The sequence below is a fragment of the Solanum dulcamara genome, chromosome 2 (genome assembly GCF_947179165.1).
Source record: "Solanum dulcamara chromosome 2, daSolDulc1.2, whole genome shotgun sequence".
Classification (NCBI taxonomy): domain Eukaryota; kingdom Viridiplantae; phylum Streptophyta; class Magnoliopsida; order Solanales; family Solanaceae; genus Solanum; species Solanum dulcamara.
Window position 1 is genome coordinate 71,430,363 of NC_077238.1, and position 17,938 is coordinate 71,448,300.

The following is a 17,938-nucleotide window of genomic DNA, read 5'->3' on the forward strand; positions in this document are numbered from 1 at the left end:
GTGATTTATGTTACTTTTTACATTCTTTTTTAGACAATATATGTTACTCTTTTTTTCTCAATATATGTGTCACTGATAAATTTTGAGAGTCAATCTAAGTTTATGTCTTTTAAATATTTTAAATTATTAATTATTTTGATTTTTAATACTTTTTACATCATTTTCAAATAAAATATGTTGCTCCCTCTATCTCAATTTATATAATATAAATTTCGAGAGTTAGCAAAAATATTTATGTCATTTAAATTTTTAAGTTGTTAATTATTGTGAAGTATAATACTTTATAGCCGAACTCATGTCATATGTAAGGTTATACGGTTAGCACGACAACATAAATGAACTTGCTATGTTTAGGCCAATCAAATAGGGTTGTCACATAAACAGTTGGCTAGTCAAATCTAGCAGAAGAGTTCGTCTACAATGTGAATTGTCTTTTCTTTACAACTATAAATAGAAATCCTCTACAAGGACAAAGAACACATCAAAACCTCTCTCAAGAACAAAGCATTTTTCGTGTTCCTCTGAGTCTTCAAGTTCAAATCAAGATTTCAGAATGCCACTAGTTCTGCTGCGGGATCAAGTGATTGGAACTCAATCTAGGTGACCGATACCAAATGCAGCATTCTTTAATCCTCCATTCACACTGAACATCGATGGCAATGATTTCAATTCATGTCCTTCAATTTGAGGACAATGATTTAACTCAGGAAATTCATGAGCCGCTCCAACTGTGCAATTAGTCATAGAATTTACTAAAATGCAGAGTAATTTCAATCTGAGAGGAGAAAATGAAAGTAGTTAGCTGTATGTGTCTCATAAAACAGATATGCAACCAAATAACTAGCTGTGGCATAAAGTTTTGATCTAATACGAGAGTAATGAGTAAACACTACCTGGTACGGACAGACTGGTTTCAAACTTTTGATACCTTTAAACTCCACTTAGTTCAGTAGAAAGAAATTCAGACAACATGAAGAATTGGAATGATTTCACTCAAATAGGTAGGTCTTATGGCCATATATTAGTAAGTTTTTGTAACAAGATTTCACCACATTAGATCCAAAAAAATGAACTGATAATCCAAATGCAAATGCAGCAGAACTAGAAATGGAGAAAATGCTAAAACATGCAGCAGAAAATTCAGAAACTCCAGAAAACTAGAAATGGGGCAACCTCGGTGTACTAAGCATCCTACATTCACGCAGGGTTCGGGAAAGGGCTGCATCCCCGAGGGGTGTGACGTAGGCAGCCTACCCTGATGCAAGGATCAGTTATTCAGTCCACGGCTCGAACCCGTGACTATAGGTCAAACGGAGACAACTTTACCATTGCACCAAGGCTCCCCTTCCTAGAAAACCAGAAATGGACAAATACAAAGTTCTGAAAACCAGAAAACCTGAGAAATTACAAAAATAAGAATAACGCTACACACTGCTTCGTGTCATATATAGGAGCAGTACTTTGTCAGTACAAAAAAAAAAGCAGACCACTTGTTTCTTATACACTGTGTGGCGTGTGCCATAGTTACTCCTTTAGTTAATGATCGGGCATGGGAATCAGGCAATGTTTTGGGTAAATATCACATGCAGATTTGTAGGAGTCTGTTGGTATTTTTTTGGTCCTCGGTAGGTAACACAAAATGGACAGGTAAATTTGTTTTGCAAAAGCTTTTATATGCTTCATGTGGTTGTCCCCTTTTGCTCCTTATGTGCTTGTATTCTCTTATTTATTTATTTTGAGAAAGGTAACTTGCTTGTATTCTCTTAATTGTATTGTAGTACCTTGGTGCTATACTAAATGATACACACACATACAACCTACTTGATTCAGAACTCCCACATAAAACTTGTATAGAAACAAAAAGGTATTTTACTTTTAAAAAAACATGTGCATTGTTTATCAGTTAGGGGTCGTTTGGTGTGATGGATAAAAGGGGTTAATCCCAGGATAATTTTTAAGTGCCCTTTAATTCCTCGTTTGGTTACAAAGGATAGGATGACTTATCCCAGGATTAACAATTAGTAACGGAATAAGTTGACCCTTCCGTGGGATGGAATAGTAATTACAGGATAACTTATCCTGGGATAAGGTATATTAAATAACTAAAATACCCCCTTTAAGTCTCTTTTATACACCACTTTTTACATTAATGTATATTAACGTAATTTTTTAACAACATTTATAATAACATTCACAAACTTAATTAATCGTTGTTTTTATGATAATATATTTTTCTATTAAAAAAACTACATTTTATAAATAAAATTTCTATTTATGAATATATTCTAAGTTGAATTTATTTGTCTAATTCTTATGTTTATTTATATTTTGATTTCTCTTAAAATATTCACTTCACTACTAAATTACATATTTTAATTAAATAGTTTATTACTCACTTAAAATTAAATTGTATATCTCAATTAAAATGTAAATAACTTTAAAATGTAGATAATTTTAATAATAAAATTTATTTTACTTTAATAAACTTAAAATGGAAGTTTTATTTTTAAACTAAATAAGATGAAAGTTTTATTTTTAAGCTAAATAAGATGAAAGTTTTATTTAAAGCTAAATAAGATGGAAGATTTATTTTTAAGCTAAATAAGATGAAAGTTTAATTTAAAAACACACGGCATAATCGTGGAAATGCATACTCAAAAATATTTTAGCTAAATAAGATGAAAATTTTATTTTTAAGATTAAATAACTAAAAGCTTGCTAAGTAAATAAAAAAAATTAAATAAGGTGGAGGATATTTTTGTAAACGAACAACTTATTCTTAGATTTATGCAATGAGTATAATTTTGAATATGGCAAACCAAGCAAGCAATAAAAACTACTCTCAGCATAATTAATCCCATCATAACTTATCCCAGCATAACTTATCCCAGCATAACTTATCCCATCATAACTTGTATCCCAATCAAACGACCCCTTAGTGTTAACAGAAGTATATAACCATATACTCCAGGATTTTCTTGAGCTTCATAAAAACGTGCAGAAGAGATGGAGGTTGCTCGTCTGGTATAGTCATTCTTGGAAATTACCAAAAGGGGAACACTGATCAATTCCTTTTTGGGTAAATATATAGAACAACTTAAGAATGTCTACAAATTATCCATTTACATTAGCATCTTAATAACATTATAGTAGCACACGCTAAAGTTGAAGCCTTGGAGGAGTAAGATGACCTAGTCACAAAGCCAAGGCAATCACAATCATTTATGGGGGAAAAATTACTTTTTAACCTATTATGGAAAAATGTAGAGATGTAGTATTTTTGAGAATTCCTCGCAGATCTCCAGTAAAATGATAATCTTTTCATACCCCAAAAAGTGCATATAATACTCTTCCAAGCCTGAAGGACATAACTCCATTTCTCATCAAGCCTAAAGGTGTCCAACAACACAATGAGACAGATAAGAAAGGAAAACTAGTGCTACTGCACTGGAGAGGACAACTATGGCATCTGATTAAAGCAACCAGGCATCTCTTCCCCCAAGCTGAGGAAGGAAGAACACAGTGACCAAGAACAGATGCTATTTACAAGCTGGAATAGGTTACATACCAGAATTAACATAATCAACCACGTACCTCAAGAAGATAGATCACACATGCATTCTCTAAACTGTGGCAATATTAGACGATTTCTTCTTTTTCCGCTTGTTCTTAGGCTTAACAGCATCTTGTAAAGTTTTTTCTCTGCTTATTGCCATTTCTTTTCCAGCTGAGTCAGTCGATGAAGATACTGGATTAACATCTGAAAGTGGTTCATCTGATTTTGTTTCATCTCTAATATTATCACCTAAATTGTCTAGATTCATAGGCACTGCTATTGAACCTGCATAATGTATAATCAATCAATGTATCAAGTCAGCTTATCCCCAATCTTGCAGTGCTTGTTTCAAGTGAGAATGTTCAAACTTCAGAAAAACTTTCTGGTTTTCACAAGCTTCTTATTTCTTAGTGTTAACCAATCTCATGTTCACAGATAAAAACATAAAATGGCAAATCAACAAATTGGCTCAACTGTGCAAGGACGAAGAATTGAAAAGATGTACCCTTCAAAATAATAACATTCAAGGCAATAATTAGATGCTAAGAAGAGAAATAGTTAGAAAGAGACACATAACCTCCTCCTTTTCTTTTAAACAAAATATGAGATAGATTAAAAGGCCGAGTTTAAGAAAATACACGCCATAAACTGTACTATCAAAGGCCTATCTTCAAATGTCAGGCACCAAAATCGAAAATGCCACACTCCCTTCCACTCTAGATTTAAAAGAGTTCTCAATTATGACGTAGTTTCCTTCAACCTCTTCCGAATTTTTCAGCTTCACATCCTCTACTGGCCATCCTTTGATAGAAACAACTCGTCTGAAGGACAAATAGCCTGTTCTTACACCAAATTCGAAATTCCAACATTCAGTGATCGATTTCCCATCCAATGTCATGTACAATCTCCTTAGATGATCATGATTTTTGTTAGGTCCCCCTGCACCATCTTTATTCTTATGAAGTAGACATGGCTGTTGAATTTTTCAAACATGCAATATATGAACAGCTGATCCTTCCTTCTCTATCTTTTGCATATTTATCCGACAGCTTGAGGCCAGATTCAAAAAGAGATATATCACCACCCAGTGATGTTATTGAAATGAATGTTTTTGGCAAAGTTCTTCTACCAATCAAATCAAACCATACTATGGAATTCCTGCTATTTCTCTCAACTAGAAAGATTTTCCACAAGCTACGAAAGTTCTCCGTTCAATCAGCGATTAGTTCAAACTATTATACTTTGAGTTGCATCGCATGTTACTGTATCACAAGACTTGAGTTATTCATGTAGCAAACGCAGAGCTCTGATCAAATGGAAAGATGGATCTTATTCAGTAGAACTCACAGCTAAAAAAATGCAAACTATTGGAGGAACTTTGGGTAGCTCAATGTTGATCAGAAGGGCAAAGAAATCCAGAAAAGATGGGGTCACGAGAAATGTTAAGCTAATCGGGAGGATGAGATGATCGAAGGGTTCTTTAAATTCTAGATAGAAGGAACCGCTTTTCTTTAGCTACTAAGAAAAAGGAGCTCTCTCCTACCCTCAGAAACACAAACGTTTTTATGTTAAAGCCATGTTAAATTACTTGAAAGTTCTTATGTTCAATAATGTATGCTTACGCTCCACAAACGGGCTTGCATAAGGAGGACAAGAAGCGCTTTTGGGAGGATTAGGACGAGATAGTGAGAGGTATACCGCTCACTAAGAAGCTATCCATAGGAGGTGATTTCAATGGACACATCAGGTCAACTAAGAGGGGTTACGACGATGTGCATAGAGGTTTTGGATCAGGGACAAGAACGAAGGCAGAACCACACTTTTGGAATTTGCGAGAGCTTCTGGATTGGTGGCAGCCATATCGAGTTTCCCTAAGGAGGAGGAGCACTTGGTTACCTTCTGCAGTACGGTGGCTAAGACCTTTTGCTCCTTAGGAAGGCCGATAAAAGTCTTTGTAAACTGTAAAGACCATAAGATGATCCCGTATGAGAATCTCACAACCCAATATAAGCTCTTCATGATAGATTTGGAGATCAAGAAGATGAGGAAGAAAAGGGTTGTGGATGACCGACCAAGGACCAAATGGGTAGCTTCACTATGGCCAGTGTCTCGGAGATAGGGAGAATATGATGGCTATGCGGGCTTGGGGAGTAATGGGGATGCGGACAATATGTGGGATAAGACTGCCAGTTGAATTAGGGAAAAGAGGTGTCGGGTGTCTCGAGAGGCCGATCTAATCGGCATCGAGGGGACAGGTGATGGAATGGAGAAAAATAAGGGAAGGAGGCTTACACGAAGTTGGTGGAGAGTAAGGACGAGGAGGAAAAGCGGACAAACTAGAAGTATAGGATGACTAGGAAGAAGGAAAAGTTAGTGGTTATGACGACAAAAACAACGGCTTTTGAGTGCTTGTAAGCAGAATTAGAGGACAAATGTGGGGATAAGAAATTATACAGGCTAGCCAAGGCGAGAGACATGAGGGCACGTGACCTTGACCAAGTGAAGTGCATCAAGGATGAGAACGGTAAAGTACTAACGGAGGATGCACTCATTAGAAGATGGCAGTCATACTTACATAAACTCTTGAACGAAGAGGGGGCGAAGACATTGTGGTGGGAGATTCAGAGCACTTAGAGAAGCATCGTAATTGTGGTTATTGTAGGCATATAAAGGTTAAGGTAGTGAAGGGTACTATTCGAAAGATGCGTAGGTAGAGCGTCTAGGCAAACGAGATCTCGATAGCATTTTGAAAGAGCACAGGCAGGGCATGCATGGAGTGGATGACTGGGTTGTTTAATGTCGTGTTCAAGACAGCAAAGATGTCTGAAGCATAGAGATGGAGTCCGATGATTGCATTGTACAAGAAAAAGGATAACATTCAAAATTGCAAGGGTATCAAGCAGCTATGTCACTATGAAGGTTTGGGAGATGGTGGTGGAAATGAGAGTGAGGAGGGACGTGACTATTTTCAAGAACCAGTTTGAATTTATGCTAGGACGCTCAACTGTAAAAGCTATTGACCTAGTGGGAGACTAGTAGAACAATATAGGGAGAGGAAGGACTTACACATGGTGTTTATCGACCTAGAAAAGGCTTATGACAAAGTCCACAAGGAGGATCTACAAAGGTGCTTAGGGCTAGAGGTGTGCTTGTAGTGTACACTAGATCGATTAAGGACATGTACGATGGAGCCAAAACCCAAATAAAGACAGTGGAAGAAGACTCGAAGCACTTCCCATTTTGATGGGGCTGTATCAAAGATCAACCCTTGGTCTATTTATATTCGCCTTGGTGATGGATATATTGACGTGGCAAATTCAAAGTAAAGCGCCATGGTGTATGTTATTTAGGGATGTAGTTTTGATTAACGAGACTCGCGATGAAGTTAATACTAAGCTAGAGGTTTGGAGATTGACCCTAAAGTCTATAGGTTTCATGTTGAGCAGGACCAAGACATAATACTTAAAGAGTGCTAGTTCAGTGATGTGGTACATGAGGCTGACGTGGAAGTGAGGCTTGAAACACAGGTCATCAAAAAGTAGTTTCAAATATCTTGGGTCTATTATCCAAGTAAATGGGGAGATTGACAAAAATATCACTCACCATATTAGTGCAGGATGGATGAAATAGAAGCTCACATCCGAAGTTTTATGTGATAAGAAGGTGCCACCAAATCTTAGAGGCAAGCTCTTCAAAGTGGTGGTTAGACCAGCTATGTTATATGCGGTGGAGTGTTGACCAATCAACACCACTCACATTCTATTAAATGAAAATAGCGGAGATGAGGGTGCTTCGATAGATGTGTTGGTATGCTAGGATAAATAGGGTTAAAAATAAAGATATTCAAGACAAGGTGGGAGTGACTTCGATGGAAGACAAGATGCGGAAAGCAGGGGTTAAGATGGTTCGAGCATGTGATGGGGAGATGCACAGATGCCCCAGTGCGGAGGTGTGAGATATTGGCTATGGATGGATTCAAGAGAGATAGAGGTAGACCAAAAAAGTATTGAAGAGAGGTGATTAAACAAAATATGGCGCAGTTGCAGCTTACCATGGACATGGCCTTAGATAGGAAGGTGTGAAGGACACGATTTAGGATAGAAAGGTAGTAGGTAGGAGCGTATTGTCTTGTTTTCCATTCTAGTAGTCATAATATTACTCTTGTTTCTTGTTCTTCAATTTATGTAATTATCTGTTGTTTCGTAGTTTGATTATAGTATTATTTCGTCATAGTACTCATCTGCTCTCTATTTGTTAGTTTTAATTAATGTCTTTTGCTTCTTGTATTTCCATTACTTCTTTTTCTAGATTATTTTTATCTTGATCCAAGGGTCTATTGAAAGCAGTCTCTCTACCTCTAAGGTAGAAATAAGGTCTACGTACATTTCACCCCCCAGACCCAACTTTGTGGGAATACACTAGTATGTTGTTGTTTCTTATAAGCTTATTATAAGCAATTTTTATTACTTGGGGTCATTTCATTAGTGAGTGCATGTTATGACATGTGAAACTGATGGAATGTAACCTTTATAGCTGACAACATATAAAAGTTCCAATATCTTCTTCTCTAACTCTATGTGCTTCGTGCCATGTAGTATTCCCTCCGTCCCATTTTAGTTGTCATGTTGCACTTTTCGAAAGTCAATTTGACTAATTTTTAAAGTTAAATTATATTACTTTAACTCAATATTACAAAGTAAAAAATTTGATATTCAAAAACTATACGAAAAGTACTATAAGTTACATTTTTTTTCATATCAATATGATTAAAAAAATATACCTTAAAATGTTAGTCAAAGTTCATATAGTTTGACTCTCAGAAAGGAAACCATGACAACTAAAATGGGACAGACGGAGTATTCTTTATACACAAATCAGACTGACATTTTATTGGTATGCACTTAGATTAAAAGTCTCACAAACTTGTTGACAACTTTTTGATAGTCCCGAATAATTTCTAAATTTACTTTGACAAGTAAAGCTGGACAATCCCACATAAAATGAAGTCTCTATCTGTTATAGATTAGGTCTTTGACTATATTAACAAATATATACACACACACATATACATACATACATGTACTAAAACCATGCTTACCATGAATTCATTGTTCCAAAACCTATACACAGTTCAGATTATCATTTATTCTTAAAGCTCATTCGGGTAATTCAACCCCATTTCTGTTGAAGTTAGAGAACCATACACAAGGAATTCCAAGCTTATACTTAATATAAAATCATAAAACTCACCACGAGAAGCAAGAGTAGCTTTCAATTCGTCGGTGTTGACACCCTCAGAATATGGATCCCTAAGAAGGAGAAAGGAAATTTTTGCAGTGAGTTAGAGCAAAATCAACTATTAACATGTCCAAATAAGTTTCTGGATGCACTTTAAGACAGAAATGTATCTCCTCTTAAATGGGTTAATTCTTTCAAAGCAAGAATATAAAAATTGCTTATCCAAAGAACAACTTTTGGTTTTTATAGTAAGATGAAATTACATGAGTGATACAATTATGCATGTCAAAAGAAATAAACCTCTTAGAACAAAGACAGCATTCCTGGGCACTTTGGCAACTTATATAATAAGCATATTGTAGAAGCATATAAAATTGCATCGCAAATAAATAATTTTCTGCTAAACAAACTCAGAATAAGACAGGCCAAAGATCGACCAACTGGACGGCCCGCCTGTTAAACTCCGGTTCTTAGCACTCCTCTTGTTGATTCTACCCTGCTGGACATCCATGTCATCGCTCTTACTGCACTCTTCTGATTTCAATTTTTGCCCCTGCAAAATTTGCTTAGCCTTATCATTAAGGAGATGGAATAAGAAATCTGAACACTGAAGTCTTAAGACTGAAACTCAGCTGACTGAAAAATCTAAGTCAAAATTATTAATGCTGAAGATGATGTTTGCTTCAGTCTTTATCCAGAAAAAAATGATGAAATTTGCATCAGTCTTTATCCCCCCCAAAAAAAAAGATTTAAGTTTTCTTCGGCTAAGGATTAACATTGTGATGAAAGATATACTCTCTAACAATTGAGAGACTAATATACTTATTTAAGATTTGACTGGTAATGCGATTTCTCTTCCTAGCAATATCCACCATTTTCAAATTTTAGTAAGAACTAAAGTTGATTTCAAGGAACAAAACATTTTAACTAGTTTTCATTACCCTTTTTGAATGTATCTAACTGTAATGACTCTAATCATTCAGTATACTGTCTCTACACGTACACTTGGCCTATGAAACAAACTCCACATACCTTTTCACCTGGTTCATTGACATCAACAGCATTACTAGGAGCATGTCGCTTGACCATTCTGAGAGCTCTCTCTGTTTTATAAGATTCAACCTATAAAAAGAATACAATTCAACCAATCAGGAACCAATCTACCAACCACAACCACTTGTACAAGTTGGCAAACAAAAAACTATCCCAATTTACAAAAGCATCTAACATGAAACCAAAAAAAAAAAATGCGGCTATTCATATAGGGAACAAGATTAAATTGCCGTATTGTTCACCAAGATATCATCCAAAATTTCCATTTAAATCCACATTTATGCAGTTTCAAATAAATTAAAAAATAGAAAATTATAACAAAGATATTTCTCCAATCTTAGTGTAAGTTTAAAATGAAGAAGTGTATGTTCTTGATGTCCTCAGAGCAATGAAGTGGGACATGGTAGTAGCAAGGGAGAACCCAAAAGGATGAACAACAACAACAACCATTAGACAGAGACTATTTTGGAAAAGAAAGGGGCTGCTGGTTTAAAACATCAGTCATCATTCAGCATAAAAGGCAAGAATATGGTACCAACCTAAGTTGCTCGGACTTAGGTGTGTGTCCGATAAGGGTGCCGATCTAGAGGTCGGATCCTTCGTGATCTAAATTTTAAGCTTCGGGGTTACGGATCTAGGTATGAATACAAGTGTGGAATTCGGCTAAAAATAATTCAAATGTCTAAAAATAGAGTAACAAAATATGTCTAAATTATGGACTGTTTACCCCACTTAGAGGTAACAAATGGGAAGGTTGGGCTGAACTTGGACGGGTCAAAATGACTAAGTTAATAAATGAGCGGACCAAAAGTTACTTGGGCTAAAATGTGGGTCATAACCCAACTCGCCAATCCTTACTAAGATTTAATTATTTTTTTTATAAATTTTTAGTACTTAATAAAGTTATTTATTATAGCTATATATAACATATCAAAATAAAAATATATATCTTTTTGAAAATATTTTGACATGATTTCTCATGGGTCAATTTGGGCTATACATATCAGCCAAATTTTTGACGGGCTGAGCTAATAAATGTGGGCGGGTTGAACAAATTGGGTAGGTTATGTTCTCATGGGCTAATTTTGCCACCTCTAGCTCCACTTGTGGGACCACATTAGGTCTGTTGTTGATGTTGTATGGTGGACTACTTGGAAGACATAGAACGCATTACACTTTTTTCCTTCAAACAAACTGGTCTTCAATTTTTGTCCTTAGCAATCGAACTTATGCCTCGGAGGCATAAGTTATTTAAGGGTCCGAGACAAAACTTGTGAGATATTATGATGCAAAAATATAAGCTTTTGTCATATCAAAAAGTTGTTTGCCTTGAGGGGAAAAACTTAAAGACCAACACAAAATAGGGGTAGAAGTGCCAAAGACCCCAATTCTTTTGAGCAAGTTCAAATCTATAATTATTACTGCCTTAGTTCACTTTTACTTGTCAATTTTTTTTAATACAAGGGTAACTCATTTTTACTTGTCACTTTTAACATATCAAGAAAAGACAATTATTTTTTTCTTGTTTCACCCTTAACATTAATTACTTATTCCCTAAAGCATTTCCCAAGACTTAAAGTTATACATCAATTAATATGGGTATTGTGCTAAAATACAATATATATCATTGTTTCTTAAGGTGTATGCAAAGTCCAAAGTGGGCAAGTTAAAGCGAACGGAGGGAGTATTACGTACAATTACATTTTACTATTTTTTAAGTGTAACGTGACTATTCCAAATGATTATAGAGGTCATGATAGACTTCTTGAGTTCATTGCACATTCAGCAGTGATGTTGACCTATAAATATCTTTAAAGCATCTTCTGATTGCTGACTTTTTAATACAAATATCTTTTAAAAATAAAAAAAAACATATGCCTAAATTATGATTTCACCCGATCTTTTGTTTTGATTTCAAAAATCACTGTAGTTGTCTTGAATTTCTCTATTCATTTTAGTCAAAGTACCCAATGAATCCCACACCCATGTCGTATCCACAGGGGTGCAGCACCAAAAGTGAAGTGTTCGTGCAACTTCAGTACCAAAGACACTTGAAATTTAATCTGAGATACAAAATACTTACAACGGTTTTAATTTTGCTAGTTATATCTCCGGCTTTTACTGATGCTATGCGTAGACACTGCATGACAACACTTTGCATGACACCATGTCCTCCAGCTTTTTGAATAGCACATACATCGCCATTTGCATTCAGGGTAACGGACATTCTTCCTCCCATAACAGCTTCTTCATGATGTGTTGGATCTATGACCTACCAATACGAAAATTAGATTAGAATTAAGTTCGCATCAGATTTTTCAAGACAACATAACTATAACAGCATAAAATAATGAAAAGAGGAAATTTTGACAGTGGCATACCATATGCTCATCTCCAATAAATGCAAAAGTTACTGCTATAGGTAGATGGTGTATAATCAAGGGAAGTGGCTCCCTCACCTGCCAGTATTCAAGAAGTACTCAATAAATCAACATTTAAGGTATTTTAACCAACATCTCGACCACATCAAGTAATAGCAATGCAAATGAACAGTTCCCATTACAATCACGTGATGGAATAATTTATACATCAGCGAAATACTCTGGAAGAAGCAAGTTAAGAGGCAGGAGGCATAGGTGAAGTGTAAAGCAAAAGATAGAAAACAATGAAAATAAAAAAGCAGCAACAAATTGCAGAATATATCAAAACTAAGAAATTCCTCTGCTCCTATTATTTCTGAGCAAAGTGGATGGTTTTATGATTTATCCCGCAGTGGCTGTAATTTGCCAACACACCAGAAAAAATTGTGGCTTACATAGATGGTATAATATTACGCTTTTCTTATGTTAATTAAGATATAAATAATTATACCAAAATGGAGCAACAAGTTCATGCATTAGTCCAAATAGACACATGAAGATTGCTAACCCAAGGGCCTGCAATCCTAAGGTGCTTGGACTCACTTTTGGTGCCACAGCTATATCGACACGACACGACACTAGGTATGGAAGTAAGATACGTACCAGATCCACTAAATCAACAATTAAGTACTTGGACCAAAAACTACGGAGAAATTTGAGTTAAGATTTGGCATTTTGTTTTCTCAAGACAAAAGCTAGCGTAGATTTGAAGATATGAGAGAAGCTAGTGTATATTTTTAGATGGCTACCAACAACATTAATAAATTGAGTTAGTGGCACTTTACAGGCACCTACATGTAAGTCTTCCACATAATGTCTCATAATTTAGGCATACTTTTATAGCTCTATTTCTAGAGGTTGATTTACTTTTAGCGGAATCCCCACACCAGTATCCTTGCTGAATCCATACCTCCAAATCTTAAAAAATAGATCACGAAGGATCCCACCTCTAGATCCGCACCCATATCAGATACCCGCACCCAAGTTCAAGCAACTTAGCTGCAAGGAATAGAATGTAAGGAACAAGTAAAACCCAAATAGAAAGTGTAACCAACGAACATATCATTTGTTCTCAAGTAGCTATCATTGTGACCACATATACTGGTAACGAGTTGTGAACAAGCAAGGCAGGTGCTCCTATTATGACAGTGCGGGCAATTGTTTTTATTACAGGCAATAGATACACCAAATTCTCCTTCTCTTCCCCTCTTTTTTCTATGTTCCCAAGTTAGCAGGGTCTAAGCTGAAGAGGCAAAGACAAACAAGAGCAGACACAACCGAAAATATAAGCAAATATTCCACAACAAGAATAATGTCTCTCCAAAACAAATCTTTTAATTCTATATTTCTGTTAAAGATATAAGAACTCCCTCCAAAATATAAGTTACTGAGCAAATTCAGCAGAGCTCAAAATAACTTCAACCTCATCCAAGTGAAGCTCTCCAAAATTCAAGCCAAACGAATAGGGATAAAACAGAGGAGATACCACAAGAGGCTTTTGGGGGGGATAATTGAGACACCATGATTATATTTACAACCAGAACAGAATAATGTGTTAAGCAATGATAAATGAAAGCCCTCAGATAGGAAAATTTTAATAAAGGAAGAACATATAGGGAAATGTAAGATTCCAAGCTAGTTGCTCCTAGTGTATGGATTTAATGGATGACTCTGTCCAAAGAGATATTACTCATAATGCACCCTCAAAATTGAACTCCATTTAGCGGGAATAAAGCAAGAAAGGAAACCTCGGGTGGATGCAGTGTCACCTCCTGCCCGTCATCTCCTCCTAGTGTACATTCAGGCCTCCGAAATGTCAAAAGTGCAGCTAAAGCAGCAATATTGGCAGCATCAACAAGATTACTGCACTTATAGAAGAATCACACAATTAGTTCCATAACTTCAGATGGAGGCGTAGATGGGCACTTAACTGGACCCAAATATGTACCACTGCAACTCACCCTCCATTGTCCAAAATATGGAGATCAATACGAATTGACCAGACCCACTTCCCAGCCACAACACAGAGTGATTCAGTGTCGACAGCCCTACTTTCCCTGCATTACCCTTTTTAGAAAGCAGAATAAAAGAAGACTTTAACCAAAGACAACAATTTCGTTTCTTCAAATTATGTAATTATCTCCAGCAAAACAAAACAAGTGATGCATAACAGTCTCTTAATGAAGGGAGAGATGCTTGTTGAAATGTTACCTTAACCCTCTGTCAATTATGCGACCCAACTCAACAGCAGACTCTGAAGGACGACCTGCCTCAAACGAAGGATCTGCCATTGGTGAAAACTCAGTAAATACTGAAAGGGTTCCTTCATTTGGTCGATCTCGATAAGGTTGCACTAGTTGCGACGTAACAAAGCTCATAATATGAGTTTGCCCTAGTTGAACTTCTGATGAACCATCTTCTCTGCAAGTAAATAACTCTAACAATCATAATGCAAAGTCTCACAAGCATATCTCATATATCATAACAATGTTAAAAAAAAAAACAGAGAGAGATTGAGTTAGAGATTCTTACCTGCCGAACTTGATGGTGAGGGTTCGATAATCAAATGGACGGCGACCATCGACTCTGAGTTCAGATTCTAAAGCAGATTCTATGAACTTCTTCTCATTCACTGTCATTCGCCATATAATTCCCAATCTTTGCTCCATTCTCTTCTGCCCAAAAGGTATGTTAGGAAAAAGTTATATTGCTGGGTTTTTTCTTTCAATTTCCAAAGTGCAGAGGGTTTAGGGTTTTACGGCGAGGGCTGGCGTTGAGCTGTTTGATGATATATTTTTAGGGCTGGGCGTTCGGTTTGGTTTATAAAATTCGGTTCAATTTTTTGATTTTCGATTTGGTGAAAATGTTAATTCGAACCAAATTAAAATAAATTCGATTTGGTTTGATGTTTGTAATTTCGATTCGATTTTCGGTTTGTGAGATTTTTCCATTAGCCCTCGAAATGATATATCTTTTCTTGTCAGCAAACACTACATTTGAAAAGTATGATTTTCTCAACAATACGTTACACTTTCCGAAAGACTGTCTCCAAGGCATAGCAAATATTACTAACAAATAATAGAGAAATCTTACAGATATACATAGCAGAATAAGTGAATAACTCGCCCCCAACTTAGAAATCAACAAATAAATAGATAAATAATAGGAGGAAGATGAGGCAAGGCATAACTTGAACTGTAAAAAGAGGAAGCAACAGAAATCAAGAAATAGACACAGGAACACAAAATGAAAAGTTAGATGAGAAACACAAACTTGAGTCTGCAATGCAAAGATTTCACATTGTAGCCCAAATTGGAAGATAACTAACAAAAACCATACCTTCTTTTTAGTCAAAGATAAGTCTCTTTCAGATTGTTACAAGAATGGCACATCAAGATTTCTTCTAAAGCAAAAATGAGATGTTGGAGTTTGCGACGGCGACGAGGAGAAGGGAGTTGAGAGACAATATTGGAGACGGACTCTGTGAATGACGGAGAGTCGAGAGACGAGACTTAAGAGAGTTTAGGGATTTCAATTTGGAAACAGCCTCTGGCAGAAATGCAAGGTAAGGCTGCGTACAACAGACCCTTGTGGTCGGGCCCTTCCCCGGACCCTGCGCATAGCGGGAGCTTAAGTGCACCGGACTGTCCTTTTATTAGATTACAGATATGGAAATTGGAATTGGGCCCTGTTATGTATGGTATTGGACTATTGGTATAGATTTTGTGTATTAATTAATTCAGTTTTTGGTTTAACCAAAATAAAATAATCCGATACACTTCCTCAATGAACTTCATTAGGTCCTCATCTACTTTGGAACCATCATATTCGGATGGATTCATCCTCTTAAAGTCCCGAATCCTAGAAGTCGGGGTAGGCACTTGAAGTGGAGGACGAGAAATGCCTTGATTAGTTTGGTTGACCATGGCTTGGGCCAACAAAGAGATGATGTTACGGAACTCCGAATGTGTAACTCCCTCCTCATGATGTGGAGCCTCGGGAATTGGAGGAGCTTGGTCCTCATCATCAAACCTTACTCTAGGCAGAGGTACCCTTCTTGGAGGCATTATCTAGAGTGCACAAAACAATTTGTTAGTTAGAGGAAGTCTTAGAACAACTCTAAGGCACGACATGAATCATGAAAGAAAGGAAAACTTTCCTAAACACCTTATAGTCTCCTATTCATAATTGTGGCATGCTTCACAACCACGAATAACACCCGATTCCATGCGGTATATTGGACTTCGAGGACCATTCAAAACCTGGACTCTGATACCAAATTTGTCACGATCCAAGCCTAGGGCCTAGACGTGACACGGCAAATAAGAAACCCGAAGGTACCTCACCCAAGCCTCTTAGCATTCATTTAGCCTTTCATCGGTAATGACAATCAATGATAAGCGGTAGAAAATAGGGAAAGCAGGACTAAGGGAGAACATCATAGACTAAGAGTCATTATCAACCTCAGATCATCATACATTCATGTCCAAACATACCTCTACGAATAGACTTGGCGAGGGCTAAGACATGTTCCTAACTCACCCTTAAAATAAGTATCAAGAAGTGTCATAATAGAAGTCTTAATGGTTTACATAACATATAAAAGGGATGTTGTTCTTGAAACATGGAAACTCACCACAAGCTGGCCATGTGGGGGAGAACGATGAGAAGCACCGGTCCCTACATGGTGATATCATATATGCCAAAAGTATGTGTTAGTACTTTGAATGTACTAAGTATGTAGGCATGCAACATGATAGAAACATTAAGATATTCATAAGGTAAAATATATGAGTGAAATGCATACATGGGTAATCTAGTAGATAACATTTAAATCATACATATATGGGAAAATGACTATAACCGACAATAGGACCATGTAAGCTATAATATGGAATCCAACGTAACCACCATATTGGAAGAGGGGAGACTACTTGCTAAGGTAGAACTCCATCAATTTTTCATTCATTCATTCTTTAACTTTAACTTTAAGTGCTTTCATGGATCCACTGGCCTAAAAGGCATACAAGGGCTCCTATGTTGGCACATAGTTAATGAGACAAGGGGTTGCTACTAAAATTCCCTTACTGAATCCCCTCTCAATGCCTCATTCGGTGCTAAGTCAATCCCATGGAATAGTTTAATACTTCAAAATAGTCATAACATATAGCTTGAGAATTTAAATATCACATTCGGTAGAATAGCTCATTAACACCTTTATTGATTCAAATATGTGAGAATTGTCCTTATCACATAAAGAATCCTTCATTCATATCATTTCATCATTTTTTCATTTCATAAGACTCTTTTTTTATCATAGACATTGCTTTCATAAATATTCATTTGGAGTCAAAAGCTTTCAAGGCAAACTTCATTGGAAACATAGCAAAACTAGGTGGGTTCTATTCGATTCATCTTTCAACATGCTTTTCAAAGAACCATGCATAAACATTATTGATTGAGTCAATTAAAAAATGTAATTCAAATAATCCACCATTCATTTCAAATACCCATAATAGCTTGAGATAGGAAATTTACTTGAAATTCAACAATTCATGCAATTGAGTATTAATATAAGCATACTTGAACATAATATCAATAATTTGCATCATAATCTAGCAATTTGAGAAGGATTAAACAAGACTCATTTGAAAATTCATAAACTCAAGAT

At 36.2% G+C, this 17,938-nt stretch overlaps 1 protein-coding gene across 3 annotated transcripts; it reads right to left on the bottom strand.

Annotated features, from left to right (window-relative positions):
- Window positions 1-332: 332 nt before the first annotated feature.
- On the bottom strand, window positions 333-15,747 carry LOC129880683 (exosome complex component RRP45A-like). Of its 3 annotated transcripts, XM_055954836.1 has the most exons (12): window positions 15,607-15,747; window positions 14,800-14,942; window positions 14,479-14,688; window positions 14,229-14,324; window positions 14,016-14,130; window positions 12,229-12,306; window positions 11,931-12,119; window positions 9,827-9,916; window positions 9,232-9,347; window positions 8,807-8,865; window positions 3,595-3,841; window positions 333-775 (listed from the first exon to the last, which is right to left on the bottom strand). In XM_055954836.1, exons 2-11 carry the CDS (start codon window positions 14,934-14,936, stop codon window positions 3,624-3,626), a joined length of 1,308 nt encoding a protein of 435 aa, XP_055810811.1. In that variant the 5' UTR covers window positions 14,937-14,942; window positions 15,607-15,747; the 3' UTR covers window positions 333-775; window positions 3,595-3,623. The 3 variants fall into 3 exon arrangements, with proteins under 3 accessions (XP_055810811.1, XP_055810812.1, XP_055810810.1); XM_055954837.1 differs by lacking the exon at window positions 15,607-15,747 and having other exon boundaries at window positions 14,479-14,704; window positions 14,800-15,069; XM_055954835.1 differs by lacking the exon at window positions 15,607-15,747 and having other exon boundaries at window positions 14,800-15,067.
- Window positions 15,748-17,938: the final 2,191 nt, after the last annotated feature.